We start from the raw sequence: 15,956 nt of genomic DNA on the forward strand, positions 1-15,956 counted from the left end.
AAACAGAGATAAGGCATGCAAAGGAATAAAATGTCCCAATTAAACCACTAAAGAAATCCAGATAAGCCTCTGTGTTCAGATTCCAGAGAAAATGTAGATATTCTTTCACCAGCTTGATAAGAATACACCCAACGTGCTCTTATATAAAATCTGCTTACCAGAGAACATTGACTCCGTTAATTAAAAAGCGAGTCGAAATAAACTTTAGCAAGATAATGCTTGCTGCAATGATGAAGGCTATGAATAAAGATAACCCCTCCTCTGCAGAGATCATAGATGGGATATGTGGAAAGAGAGACTAAGGATCCAATAGCGTAATCCTGTTTGTTTTAAAGGTTAAAAAATACATATGCCAAATGGCTGCTTACATGGAGATGTGCCTTGGCCCGGTGCTGGGGCTGCAAGGTGCCTCGCGGCTAGCCCCGTAGCTGGCGTGTGTTCCACCGTCCTACCCGGAACAACCAACGGGACCGGAAGTGCGTTAAGTAACGTGACCAAGTACCGTTAGAGGTGATACTTGGTCATGTTACTTCACGCACTTCCGGTCCCTTTGCAAGTCCATGCACACCAGGTGGCTGAACATCTAGTAGTAAAAGCAGCGTTACAAATGCTCATTGTGGCTTGTATTGCACAAAATGTATGCACGTTTATGGGCGTTAGCTTTTATAAGCCATTTTTCCAAAACCTTCCCCTCTGCTAATTTTTTCACAATGCTCATAATGTACACATTTGGACATGCTTATGCGAAGCAAATGTTTTTTCTGCCTCTCTAAAACGCAATTGTGATCGCTGCAAATATGCCTGTAAATGCCCAAATGTGCATGGGCAAATAGGCTGACATAAAGTTGCTTATACAGACTGAAAAAAAAATGCCCAAAGCCTGTATAAGCAGCATTTTTTAGTGTGCATGAGGTCTTAATTATTTTATTGTATAGTTTTTTTTTTTTTTTTTGTTTTTTTTTTTTACTATTAAATGTACACAGATGTTCAGAAGTGCATTATTGTCATGTGAGAAAGCCTAGAAATATTCCATCCAACCTGTTGTACTAAGTCTGTTGCCTAGTAAATATAGGGAAAATCCCCTCTAATATCACCACCTGCTTTGAATCTTGACATGGTTTGTCCTGAGGCTTTTCCATCTATACAGCATTGCATGTTATGGTATGTCAGAGTGTGAGCCAAGAATGTCTTTTTTCCTCCTTGTACATGTTAGTGGGAACATTTGAACTCATTTAGAGTGTTTTAAAGGACTACTCCCGAAAGTAAATGAAGTGGTATTGTAATAAGAAATACACTAGGGTAACTCTGTTTGTGGCAGGAAGCAACACCTACTGATAAGAGTGTGTGAATCAGGTGTATGCTTTCATAGTGAGTATCGATGAAAACATCATGTCTTGTTACTTAGCAAGGTTAGGCTTTGTTAGTTTTTATTGTGTGGGACATCTGTACACAAAATAGGAAGGACACTAAAGGGTGCCTTGGAGCAATGGACCTTTTTAACCCTGGAGCCCAGCAGTAATAAAATGGACTCATATAAAAAATGTTCAATTAAACCTATGTTAATATTTCTAAACGAATGTAAAAATATTATTAGAATGACTTCAATTAATACAGTAAATGCTGATACAAGCCCTTTCCAATGTTGCTCTAAAGGGAAGGATCATCTAGTCTGATCCAGGAAGCTTCACTTTAAAAGATCACATGACCATTTGGCCTAGGCCTCGGCATCAGTAAAAGGCGGACCACAGTCTGGATCCGGACCCAATCGCTGTCCCATCCGGACCGCATCGGTTGAACCATTTAGGAACCTGTTCTCCCAACCATCACCACTGTCATCCTTGCAGAGCCGACAGTGGGAGGCAGGACAGTTCTGGGGGGATTGAGGGAGCTTCTTGAGGTAAACAAGCAGGTGATTGGTTGCTAGGATGTAGGGTGGTCCTAGCAACAAATCACTAGTTTGCAGCTCTCACCGTCCATTCAGACTTACTGTGCCTCCCGCCCTTCCATCTGTGTAAGGTGGGCTAAGGACATTAGTGTGAATGGTGGTAATGTGGGAGAACTAAGAACCGTAATGGGGGGTGGGGCGCGCTGAGTATTGTAATGTGTGGGGGGAGGGGCGCTGAGTACTTTACTGGGAGAGGTGAGGACAGTAATGCGGGGGCTTATGACAGAAATGGGGGGGTGGAGGAATTGGGGAGGCTGAGAATTGTAATATGGAGGGGTCTAAGGACTGTTATATGGATGGGTCTAAGAACTGTAATGGGGGGACTGAGGATAATTATTGGTGGGGAGGCGGGGGGAGTTTAGGACAGTACTGTTGGAGGGGGTTTATGTCAAGTGTGAGAAAACTACAGTGAAAGGAGGTGGACGGCAGGTGATGTGGAGGGCGACTGAGGACACGTGCTAAATTGTGGCGTGTACGTCTGCGGGTCCAGAACACGTGCGATTTCATGTAGAGATGCCGATGAGAAGTGGTTTCAGAGAGGGTGCTGTAATGTGAAAGATATGAGTCTTAGCACAAACATGCAGTTCGGACCTCTGCTGGAAGAAAACTTTACTAACCGGACCTCCGTGAATTTTAATTCAGTACCCCTGGCCTAGGCTTTTATTTGAGTAGTATTGGAGAGAGATGAGAGCAGCAATTTTTCCAAGAAAGGTGAACCTTTAGAAGAAGATGAGCTTTTATTGCAGAGAAGAGACATACAGTGAGGGGAATTTTTGAAGGTTGGATCAGCCAGAATTTGGAGCAGCTGCGCATGGTAACCAATTGGCTTTCATTTTCTGACGTTTTAAAAGTCTACTGCCAGCAGTTATTTTTACATTAGAGCACCTAGTTCCATTTTAAGGTATTTGTGTTTTTGCTTGTTTGAAACTGCTTTCACCCGTGTTAAGTAGATCTTTTTATCTGCACTGAGCTTTCTATTTATTTTGTGCCCAGGCTGGTCTGTATTCACGTCTGTCCCTTGTCTCTTTAGACTGCTGATCAGTTACTTGCTCGAGCGGATGCTGCAAAAGCCCAAGCTGAGGAGGCAGCAAAGAAAGGTCGTACCACACTGCAAGAGGCCAACGACATACTGAACAACTTGAGAGGTTAGGAAGCTTTTTTATATGTATAGCTTATTATGTTTAGATTGCCTTTGGAATGAGTCAAAGAAAGTAATGTCATTCCTGCTCTTCATTCTTTTATTAATTATGTAACCGTTTTTCCTCTCCAACTCAGACTTTGACAAGCGAGTGAATGACAATAAAACAGCAGCCGAAGCAGCTCTGCGGAAGATCCCTACCATCAACCAGATCATCACTGAAGCCAACAATAAGACTCGCCAAGCTGAAAGTGCACTAGGCAACGCCAATGCTGATGCTAGAGGAGCAAAGAGCAAAGCGGAGGAGGCTGAGAAGATAGCAAATGCTGTCCAAAAGGTAAGCAAAGTGTTGCTTGCGTTTCACTACAATCACAAGATCCTCCCAAAAGGAAAATAGAGAGCAACCATGGCTTTTCCTGGCCATAGCTGTCCATATCTATGGATGATGGCGATGCTGGTGAAACTAAATTCCCAGAGGTACTACAAACACACGAAAATGCAGAATTACATGCAGTTTTCTGCATTGCCACTTATTTCAGTAGGCCTTGGCTCAGTCAAACTTCACCTAGAATCTTTAAAGATCGCTTATTGCAGTGCATTTAGGTTTCTGCGGTTAATCCTCAGCGAGATTCTGTGGAAAACCAAAGGCACAAGCTCAGAGAATACTGGACTAAAAAGACCTTCCAGTGCAGACAGACTTCCTGGAATTATTAGGAGAAAAATAGAATCGCGCTAAACCTTTAAATCATAAATGATAATTAATCAATATGTAGTCCACTATTGTTCAAAAAATATATGCAAACCATAATAATTGATTATATGGATTATAAATGAATATGAAGTCCACCAGTATTCAAAACTTAATCGATGAAGTCCATCTGTATGTGCAATGGCGGCTCCAAATGATGTTAGAAACATCGTGCTGAATCCACCACCAAATTAGAAGAAATCACTTCTTACCAGATGACCGTGATCCCCCATTACAGAGGATCAAGGAAAGCATGTAGTATAAAGCACAGCTTGATTCCAATATGCAGCGAGCACACTCAAACTCTTCAGACCGTCTCATAACCATTCAGACCGATGAGTTGATACACGTAGTACATATAAAATATAAATGCTCCAAATAGTGTAAAACCTTATTAAATTTATTAAAAGAAGCAAAGTATTACACTTACAAATAGTAGCATCAATAAAAGCCTGAAGTCTGATGTGCCAGCTGGCGTGCAATCAGACAAACCCGTCCTTTTGGGACATAAACAGTAGCACACGAGGTGACGTCAGCGCGTCGCTCCGCCTATCCTGGAATGCTGGCCATGTGATGTCGGCAGTCTCTCCATATCACAAGACTTCCTAGCCATACAGTTTAAAATCAAGATGTGCTATGCTGTCTGAGGATTGTGGTAGTTCCAGAATACAATTTACACAGGTGGTTCTGACTAGACAACAGTACTGTGCAATCATACTTGATTGAAATAGGATACTGTTTAAAAATAGGTGCTGCTCTAATCTGATCAAGGTTCTTGCCGTACACATTAGAGCGGTCAAAATGTCCAGCCACCGAATAATTGGGTAGATGATTGCTAATGTACATAAGCTTACACACAGGGTGTGTCGGGCGTGCCTGGGCACACTGGTGTTAATTTAGTCTACTAAATTTAATACTATTTTAGTCGACTAAATACGACTAAAACAATTGAGATGACTAGAATACAACTAAAATGGCATTTTAGTCAAAAGACTAAAATAGGACTAAAATGGCATTTTAGTCAAAAGACTAAAATAGGACTAAAACTAAAATGGCATTTTTGTCAAAAGACTAAAATACAACTAAAACTAAAATGGCATTTTTGTCAAAAGACTAAAATACAAAAGAATATATCTAAAACTAAATTAAAATTTGACGTAAAAATTAACACTGCACTACCACATAAGAATAAGTAGGGGGCATCTACTTAGCTGCTATAAGAAAAAGGCTTTTCTTATTTTTTTTTTCTTAATATTTAATATTGGTAATATATTCAGGTAATATGTGCAATGGCATTACAGCCAATAGAGTTTGCAGTTTTTTTGGGTTTTCTATATTTTTAAGTTGTACATCTGCTTGTCAAAAAGCAATATATTTCTTTATGAATCTTGGTTTTATTTATAAAGACGTTATATATTGCAACGGTTAAATCTCTGTAGTGCATGTTCAAACCTTAATACCAGAAATAATAACATATTAGATGTTTCACTCCAGAAGCATATAATGAGTTTGGCAAATCTAAAGAAATGCTTAAAGCGGAGTTCTACCCAACTTTAATACTTGTTCTTAAACGAAAGACCACCCCTTGTTTTTGGATATACAATTTTTTTTTTTTTTTCTTAATGTAGTAAAAAGGTGAACTTCCATCCCAGCCTTGCGGCGGCGAGGTACGTTATTTACTCTTCTGGCTATGCCCCCCCCCCCCCTCCGGCTGCTTTCTGGGACCTGTGCGTGTCCCAGAAGACAACGGGGCCATTTAGAAAGCGTTGCGCGACTCGCGCATGCGCAGTAGGAAGCCGTCTATGACACCTGAAGGCTCCACTGCTGGTTTCCCTTAGTTACAGTGGCAGCGCCTGCACCTCATCCGATGGATAGATCGGCCTCAGACAGGTAATTGTCCTTATTAAATGTCAGCAGCTACAGTGTTTGTAGCTGCTGACTTTAAAAAAAAAAAACTTTTTTGAGGGTGGAACTATGCTTTAAATAATGCATTACAATTTAACTAAACCCATTCGATTTTAGACAAATAGAATATACTGGAGGTTTTAGTCGACTAAAATACTACTAAAACCAATCAGATAACAAAAAAAATTTTAGTCAAAAGACTGTAACTAAATCGAAATTTGATGTCAAAATTAAAGTGTTTGTAACCCTAAAAAAAAATTAAAAAATTCTGGTCCCTTATTAGCAGATTAAACAGCACAGTGCTTATGCTGTCTAACCTGCCTCTCTAAACTGTAAAAAACCTGGCCGATCCTGCCACTTCCTGTGTGTCCCTCTGTGAGCTGACCATGATAATCAGGGCTGCTTAGTGGTACAGTGGTCAGCTTATGAGCTTCCGTCATCCACAGCTCTCCTTTATCCCCCCGCCACGATTAGTTGAAAAGAAAGATTAGCAATTGTCACTAACAGCCCCTCTGTTATAACTAATCCTGATATATAAGGCAGCAGTGTGATTCTGCCTGCCTTATATTCACACTAGGGCACACCCTAATCACCCCATGTGCCAGTGACTTATCATCCATGTGTACGGGGCACACAGGCCCCAAGGGAAAGGGGGCCCAATATTCCCTGACACGCTGTCCCTGTGGAGTAAATAAAAATAGGTCAACTACATTTTGCTTGGCGGTACCGGCATCCATTTAAATATTTTTTTCATTTTCAGTGCGCAGGCGACAGCTGGGCTGCATTTGTCCATACTAAGATTATAGTCAAAGCCCATTGCCCGCAGCCATTGGGAGCCCAGCTGAGGGCAGGACTGTGCTCAGATTGGGTGTAATCCCATCAGGTGGTGGAGGGTTGGTATGCAGCAGGCATCATTGAGGATTGAGTGGCCAGACATCCCCAGTTACAACCTTATCTTTCAATAAACCAGAACATCCAACCCAGCTGATAATAGTATTGCCCTTAGAAAAGGTCAGTCAGTGGTGTATGCTAATACCTGAAGATATACACCGATCAGCCATAACATTATGACCACCCACCTAATATTGAGTAGGTCCCACTTTTGCCCCCAAAACACCCCTAGCCTTTCGAAGCATTAACTCCACTAGATCTCTGAAGGCACGCTGTGGTATCTGGCACCAGCCAAGGCCTGTGAGGTGGGGCCTCCGTGAATAGGACTTCCCATCCTGCATCCTGGTGTCATCTCTTCTTCAGGTAAGAGAGGCACACACCCCCTGCCATCCGCATGATGTGAAAGAAAAAGTGATTGATCGGTCAAGTCACTCGAATCTCTACACCTGCCCATTTTGTTTTTGTTTTTTTCTACTTTCAACAAATCCACTTCAGGGACTAAATGTTCACTTGCTGCCTGACATATCCTTCCCACTTTCAGGTGCCATTGTCACAAGCTAATCAGTGTTATTCACTTTACCTGTTAGTGGGTCATAATGTTATGGCTGATCAGTGTAAATTGGCCCATGATTATCTCATGTCTGTGGCTACCTTTTAGCATGTGTATTGTCTATGGTTGTCTTCATTATTTGTATGTAAAGTCACATTTACAAGAACGTAGTTTTCTGCAGGTGAGAAACTCCCTTTATAGGCAGTGCTATATAATCACATAGTGAAGAAGCACCTGATAAATAGAGGGTAGATATACTAGGGTGTCTGTGTCCCATATTGACTCCTCCTGTGTTTTCTGCTTGTCTAATGTCTGAGATGAAAGTGCTTTGTTCTCCTGACGCTGCACACATCTGGTCTACTGAGTATTTCTCAGAAATGTCAAGCTTTCCTGTCTAGTTATTATCAGCTTAGGATCTGTTTTCTGTTCTGTCCAGTCAAAGCAGAAAAACAGCACATCTAATTGTAAGCTTGTAGGTTGAGCTTTCAGGAAAACAAGGCAGTTTTGCTATCTGCACATTAATAAGAGTGCAGGCTGGAGGAGGTTGCTCTGCATTAGAAGGCAAATCTACTGTAAGTACACTCATACAGACGCAGTCTGGAGGCTGAAAAATGTGTTTACTTGGCATTCTGCTTATATAAATGCATAAATTATAATCTTATGCAAAGTGTTCTAGGCTCAGATCATTGCCCTGTGTAGTTTACAGAGAGTGAGAGGTCACTGAGAACAGTGTAATTTAATAGGAAATTGTGATTCCCTCCTACGGTACAGTGTGACAAGGCTTCCCAGTCTGGTTGTAGTGGGCTAGGTCAGTGGTGACCAACCTTTCATACCTCACGGACCACTAAACTCATAATTTTGAATCCCTTGGATCACGAACATGATTTTTTTACATGCCTTATACACATAATGCTCCAATGCTCTGGCTCTCTGCCCCTCTCCCCCTGGATCACACTGCTGCCTTGTACACACAATTCTTCGGCTCTCTGCCCCCCTCCCCCTAGAGCACACTGCTGCCTTATACACACAATGCTTCAGCTCTCTGCCCACCTCCCCTTGGATCACATTGCTGCCTTATACACACAATGCTCGGGCTCTCTGCCCCCTCCCCCTGGATCACACTGCTGCATTATACACACAATGCTTTGGCTCTCTGCCCCTCCCCCTGGATCACACTACTGCCGTATAAACACAGTGGTTCGGCTCTCTGCCCCCCTCCCCCTGGATCACACTGCTGCCTTATACACAAAATGCTTCAGCTCTCTGCCCTCCTCCCCTTGGATCACACTGCTACCTTATACACACACTGCTTTGGCTCTCTGCCCCCTTCCCCCTGGATCAAACTTCTGCCTTATACACACAATGCTCCTGCTCTCTGCCCTCCTCCCCCTGGATCACACTGCTGCCTTATACACACAATGCTTCGGCCCTCTGCCCCCCTCCCCCTGGATCACACTGCTTTCTTATACACACAATGCTCTGGCTCTCTGCCCTCCTCCCCTTGAATCACACTGCTGCCTTATATATCACTGTTTTACCTGCCAAAATATTTGTCATTTTTATCCTCTACTCTTGTGATACCCACGCTCCTGTCCTACTATTCAGAAGGTAGGAGACATTTAGGAGAGCTAATTCCTCCAAGGCCGAAATCTCCACAATGAGACATAAATGGCGCAAAAAAGAAAAAAAAAAATCTGACAGGGGCTATAACCCTCCCTTGCTAAATCCAAAATGAAAAAAGTTTTGCCTTTTAGTTCTACTTTAATATTCCTATCCACATACAGTTGCCTTAAACACTTTGCTGTGGTAGAAAGTGCAGTAAGGAAAATGTCCTAATGAACATTTTGAAATTCAGCTGTCCTAAATTCAGAAACGAACCTATTTGTGTAAAGAGACATGCAGATACCTGGCTCCTCCCTGCATCTATTCCCCCTTCGGAAACCCGCATTCCAAGGGGACGCTCCTGCAGGCACTCTCCCGAGTCCTGCTGCTGCATCCATTGACACAGACAGCAGGACTTGGGAGGGGGCGCCTGTGTCACTGGATTTGATTGACAGCAACGGGAGCCAATGGCTGCTGCTATCAATTTATCCAATGAGGATCTGAGACAGCGGCTGGAGCTTCTGGGCTCGTTCTCGTCGCTGGAAAGATCGGGGTCAGGTAAGTAAAAGAGGGGCTCTGGGGAGTGGCAGCACAGAAGGTTTTTCTCCTTAATGCATAGAATGCACCAAGGTGAAAAACCTTGAGGGTTTACAACCCCTTTAAAGAAAACTTTTCCTGAAAAACAAAATGGAAGTTGCTGTTGCTGACATGTCACCTGCAAATGCAAGTTTCATTGCTGTCATACTGATTCTATTGCTTCAGTGCTTTGTCTCACCCAGAACAATTATGCACATAAGAAGTTCTGACTTTTCCAATTTGCATTGAAAGAGGTAAGTGACTCATTTTATACTGAGAAGAGAGGATACTAGAATAGGCTGGAAACTGGCATTTTTAGAAGATCGGCCATGGCAGCCTTTATGGTTTCTCTTATGAATGTTTTTTTAAGTGTAACATACATCAAAAATTGTCTTTTTTTTGGTTTTTAATCCCTTTGTGTTTTTTTGACCATCTCTGTTATCATTTAGGATGCTGCTGCAGCCAAAGCAGATGCTGACAAAACATACCAGGATGTGACGGGTTTGGACGGAGAGCTGCAGGACATGTTGCGCCAACTGCAAGATGCTGAGAACCAGCTGAAGAAGAAGCAGTCCGAAGCAGACAATGACATGATGATGGCTAACATGGTAAGCTTTCTGAAGATAAATGGAAAATTGGGGGAATTGCATTGCATGCCACCTGTGTATAATGGCTTCTGCCTTCCTCCAGGCCACTGACGCAGCAGAAGAAGCTGAACAAAACGCCAGGAAAGCAAAACAGTCGGTCAACAGCGTCCTCACAACGATCAATGATTTGCTCAACCAGCTTGGTAACAAATTGTCTAAGAGTCTCATGTGTGCTTTGTATGTATGAGTTGGGATGTACATCTTTATGAGCTTTGTCCTGTATGTACGAGTTGAGATGTACATCTTTATGAGCTTTGTATGTATGATTTTAGATGTACATCTTTATGAGCTTTGTCTGTATGTATGATTTGGGATGTACATCTTTGAGCTTTGTCTGTATGAGTTGAGATGTACAGCTTTAGAAGGATGGGCAGGCTTATTTGTACTACATTGTCATCTGTGCCCATAGTTCAGGGATTTCTAGGGAACTGGATGCAGCTATCAACAAAGGCGCTTCAGCCATTTAAGCGCTAGGATAGCAGCAACATCTACCCAAACTTTGCAAAAAGAAAAAAAATAGGTAGCATTCCATTTTCAGTGATTACAAAGTATAATTTTTCTTTCTTTGAATAATAGGTAAGCTGGATTCTGTGGATGTATCAAAGCTTAATGAGCTGGAAAGGACATTGGAGGATGCCAAGTCCCAGCTCCGTGACAGCGATCTAGACAAGAAGGTGGCACAGCTGGAGGAGTCGGCACGGTCGCAGGACGCAGCACTACTTTCCTATCAGCAAGATATTGACCAGATCATTAAAGACATCAATAACCTTGAGGACATTAAAAACACACTGCCTCCTGGCTGCTACAACACTCCCATCATCGAGAAGCCCTAATGCCTCTGGGAAGAAAGGGAGGAGCTTAGCCAAACTTCCTTCCTCACCAACCTCCATGTTTTGGCTGTGAAGTGCCTTATTACTCACCAATCCCAGACTTGTCTGTCCTACACGCCATTCACACTGCGCCCTCCAAAATATTGAACTGTATGGGGGCCATAATTGGAAATATATTACTTCACCTGAACTGTGTACCGTACCGAATATACCAGAGGCATCTGTCTGAGCTTGCTGCTCTCCTTCCTCCAGAGAAATATATAACTGAGAGAGCAAGCTATTTCCAGGCCTCTACACAACCTAATAAAACCACTGGGCCACCACACATGGTGGTTTGCAGTGTTAGCCAAGGGACAAATTCTAGGAAGGGTTAACCGGTTCAGCAGTAGCTATTTCTTCAATGCAATACATTCAAGTGCCTTGTGGCACAGAAGTGGTTAATAAAGCTATGCTTTTCTCCTTCTAGAAAATTAGGGCCTATTGCTCCGGAAAATTAGCAGGATGCCACGTGTTCCTTGTAATACACTCCTCTTGCCTTCCATTCCCTTCAACTAACCTACTGCCTGGCCTCCTGCCCTAAAGCTTAGCCACACAGTCAGTATTATCCCTGACAATGATAAGAGTACAGGCTTCTGTTCATTGCTGTATAGAAGGGCCCCAAAATCGAGACTAGAATAAAATACCCTTGTTTGCAGTGAGCTAGTTTAATGCATTGCTGTAAATGTAGCTGCATGGAAGCTGGGGCAAGCCATTAAGACAGGTTATATAAATGCATTGGCATCTCAGAACTGTACCCTAAAAGGCACCCAGCTCTCAGGAGTTCAACTAGCAAAGTGTTCATGGCACGGTAGCAAGAGGTCACCAGATATAATTGTAGCAACATTTAAACAAGTTACCCGTCATAAAGCCAAATGAAGTCTATAGGTAATCAGCAGCCAGAGGTGACTCCTGTCCTTGCCCATTTAAGATTCACTGGAATATTTTTATTTAGTTGCCATAATGTATATATTCCTTTTACAATAGTTTATATGTCAGCAGTATCAGAGGAGGTGTTTATATCCAGTCCATAGCTATATATTTGAGATTTCTGCACTCTGTAGTATAGTAGATTCTTATTTTATTATAATTATTAAAATAGCCACTATTCACGACAAAGAAAGGAACTGATCTTTCATTCTGTATTATAACTTTTCAGGTGAAATACTCACCTATTGCAGGTTTTGCCCATTGTAATTCAATGACTAGTTCTGTTTTTTATAGTCAGCTTGTAAAAAACATTTAAGATCACACCAAATTTGGTACATTTAGAATACTTTGTGTGGCGTAGACTGCCAGCATGGCCAAATTCATAATGTTTGTTACTCCATTGTTAAATTTACAAAAAAAAAAAAAAAAAAATCTGCAGAATGCTTTTCGAAGACCCCAAATATAATAATCTTAAGAAGACATTAGAGTGGGTCTTGCACTTGCTTTATGCACTGTTGTCTCTTGAAGTGGGTAGTCAATCTTTCACAGCTGTCTCAGTGGTGTGTTTATTATGACACTACCCCTACTATTCCTTTATCATTAGTAGGTGTGTTTAGAAGCACTCCGGCTAAACAACTAAGGAAGAGAATTTTGATAACTGCACCATCCGGACAATCGTAAGAGACATTTCAAATTTTTCAAGAGTCAATATGCCTGAAAGCAACAGGGTGCAGAAACCATTTTATTTTAATTATTCACAAATTTTTTTTTTAATGTGTTTTAAAGAAATGTGTACCATTTAAGAATTTTAGTGTAATTATAACTGTTTTGCGGGTATACCTAAAATTCAGAATGGCAGGTTTGACAATATAATGTGCAATTCAGGAGCCAGGCATAGGTGTTTTTTTTTTATATGCAAGAAAAAAAATAAAGGTAGGCACTAGCCCTTAAAATTACAAGTATTTGAAACATATACTCAAGTGCAAAAAGAAACTTAGATCCAATGGTGAGTCCCTTTTCACAATTCAAACAAATCTATAAACAATACGGTAAAACCTTGGATTGCGAGCATAATTCGTTTCCAGAAATATGCTTGTAATCCAAAGCACTTGTATATTAAAAGCGAATTTCCCCATAAGAAATAATGGAAGCTCAAATGATTCGTTCCACAACCATTTATTCATAGGTCCTTCAGTTTATATTCCATATAAAAGATTATAGCAATGTGACTAGGTTGTGTAACCATAAAATGTCCATCCACAAATGGATGCTTCCACAAGGAGATTAGAAGCAAAATCCAGCAGGAGCTACAGAGTATAAAAGAGAAGAGAGGTGCCTCTAAGTGTAGCAATATGTTGCTAAATGTTGTACCTTCATTAAATGTAATCATATTGCTACACTTAGAGGTGCCTCTCTTCTCTTTTAGACTCAGTTGTGACATGACGCTACTTGTATATCAAGACATCGCTTGTATATCAAGTCAAAATGTATTTAAAAATTTAGCTTGTCTTGCAAAACGCTCTCAAACCAAAGTTTTACTGTAATATAAATTGTTAGATATGTCATATATATATATATATATGACATAAGACATATCTCAATTTATATTATTCTTTATGGATTTGTTTGAATTGTAAATAGGGACTCACCATTTGATCTAAATTTCTTTTTGCATTTGTGTATACGTATTTGTGTTTCAGTCACTTGTAAATTAAAGGGCTGGCACCTACCTTTATTATTTCTTGCACATATATAGTGTTTTACACTAAAAAGGGGCAGCAGCTGTGACACGTTCACGTTTTTGTTGGTTGGCCCCTTTTCATCTATAATAGATGTCAGAAGACAAGTCAGTTTATGCACGCAGATCATTGCCTACCTGACCTCGGTATTTGTCCATGTCTGCCAAAAAGAACATCTTTACTAATGTAGCACAACATCATAGTTCTGCCAAGCTGTCCTTCCCACAGTGATATCCAAACGAATTTTGGGACTTTTTTGTTAAGGAGAAACACTGCTGACGAAATTATCTGATTTGTAATTCATTTCCCCTTTTAGCCTTATGTCACACAGGCATATTCTATATCCTTGTAGTCTAGCAATAGATACAGTACCTGCCACTTATTCTCTCTATATGTTCAAAATCAGTACAAGTCACGTTTTACTTGCATGGAATGTAAGCTGGACATGGCAAGTGGTGAGACCCCTGGTGTGACATTAGCCTTACAGCTCTGAGAAAGCACAGCTCTGTTACACCCAGTCTTTCTATACAGCAATCTCTCATCTGAAGGACACTCTGCATATCATCTCCAATTTGGGGAGAATGTGGAGAGTAAAATCCCTTTTTAAATGACACTGGTGCTATAAATAATTTTGAATTTGCTTGATTCCTGTGAGTGTTTTATTTTTTGTATCCAGATTATAACACTAAGTTGAATGTCTATTTTGTTTCTTATCTCTGTAAATATATTTCTGGCCAGGACGGGGAAGTGAGGTCAGAGGGAGGAAAGGGGTAGTTCATTCATAGCTAACAGTTGTCTTTTTAAGCTGTCACAAGCCCTCCAGTTCTTTATTTCCTCTCGCTGACCCTCTCCCCAGAAACACTATGTAACATACCCATTTAGGAGCAAAGACACTTGTGTGGGTTTACATAAAAAAAGCTAAATTCACCCCATCACTGAAAAGCCTCATTGCCCCCTAACTTGTGTCAGTGTTTCTTCTCGGTCTCATGACACCTTTTGAAACCTCTGCTTATTTGATCCACAATTGAAGACCCTTTCCACCAGGAAACTGCCATAGAAAACCATGTGGCCTTGAAGTAGTGTGCCCCTCTGCTCTCTTGGTTAACTGTGTTCTAATATTGGACTTTTATGGACAACTTGTTCAGAAGAGGGAAGGGAAGGGGGGGTCATTTGTGGTCATTTTTTTTTGTCCAGGGAAGAAAGGGGTTCAACAAAACACTACACATTTTTTATGTATAAATCAGTATTTCTTATTTATAATAAAGTGAATATTTGTAACCCCTTAGACTAATGATCTTGTATTTTGTTCTTTAGAATGTTGAGTACATATATATATATTTTAAGGAATGGGACCTGGTGTAACCTGAAAGATTGTGAACTATACCTGGACAGGGTGAAGCCAGAGGAAGCTTTGGTGGAGGTTCACAGGGATCCTGACGTGCAAATCGGTCATCCAACCTGTGTGTTTCATTGAAAAACGAATCAAAACCATCTAGTGCAGGGTTCCATAGAACCCAAGGGCTCATCCAGAGGTTGCTAGGGGTTCCTTGAGAATTGAGCAATTTCTGCCTCTCTGTTTCCACTGACACGATTGATCTTATGCTACCTAATGGGGCAATTACTCCCGATGACCACAAGTGTAAGGAGCATCCCATCACACGAATGTCTCATGAGTTGTAGATATAGTTATTTTTAGCAGGAGTTCACTGAGACTGGAAAGTTATTTTAAGGGTTCCTCTGTGTTGACAAGGTTGAGAGAGGCTGATCTAGTAGCTGGTTCCCTCCGAAGTTTCTGGAGTAACCATGGAGTGTTTCCTTCTCAAAAATCCCCTTGTTAATTTAAAGTGGCACCACCTATCCTGCTAAAGTTTCATGGTTTTTATATGACTGAATTATGGCCTTGTTTACACAGTGGGCGAAGGGTTGGTAAAAACAGCAGTCAATCAGTATTTTTACTGGCCCCTACCACCTAGCCACAAGTTAGCATAGCCAGCGGCCATATTGGCACACATTGCCACAGTGCAGTGTGGCACAGTTTAAAAAAAAAAAAAGTCCCTGCCAAACATGACCCATTCAATTAAATGGGGCCACGCCTCAACTGTGTGTACTGCGCACGGTTGTGGCATGGTGCTGTGGCCTTTCAAAGTTTAACACAGGTGGTGAGGAGGCAACACATTGCCTCTGAGCCACCAGTTCAATGCATCCGACGTGATCCACCACAGATCTCTCTTCAGAGGGGTGTTGAGCACGGCCACACAAGTAAACACCCCTTTGACCATAAAAATTTAAAGGACTCTTAAAGCATCACTATGGCGGTGCCACAGAAAGTGGTTTTACCAGCAGGTGGCAGCAAAGGTGAAACCTGGAAAGGATAGATGTGCATTGTGATAAGAGGACCCTTCTGTGTTATTACATAGAT

The 15,956-nt window shown here is 41.4% G+C and overlaps 1 protein-coding gene across 1 annotated transcript in view; it reads left to right on the forward strand.

Annotated features, from left to right (window-relative positions):
• Window positions 1-14,815, forward strand: part of LAMC1 (laminin subunit gamma 1) — a gene marked incomplete in the record, with an annotated part of 179,453 nt that extends 164,638 nt beyond the window's left edge. Inside the window, 5 exon segments of the mRNA XM_073593363.1 lie at window positions 2,976-3,090; window positions 3,221-3,420; window positions 9,805-9,963; window positions 10,046-10,145; window positions 10,579-14,815. Of these exon segments, the coding sequence (XP_073449464.1) occupies window positions 2,976-3,090; window positions 3,221-3,420; window positions 9,805-9,963; window positions 10,046-10,145; window positions 10,579-10,835 (831 nt within the window).
• Window positions 14,816-15,956: the final 1,141 nt, after the last annotated feature.

This window comes from Aquarana catesbeiana, linkage group LG07 (assembly GCF_042186555.1).
Source record: "Aquarana catesbeiana isolate 2022-GZ linkage group LG07, ASM4218655v1, whole genome shotgun sequence".
NCBI lineage: Eukaryota > Metazoa > Chordata > Amphibia > Anura > Ranidae > Aquarana > Aquarana catesbeiana.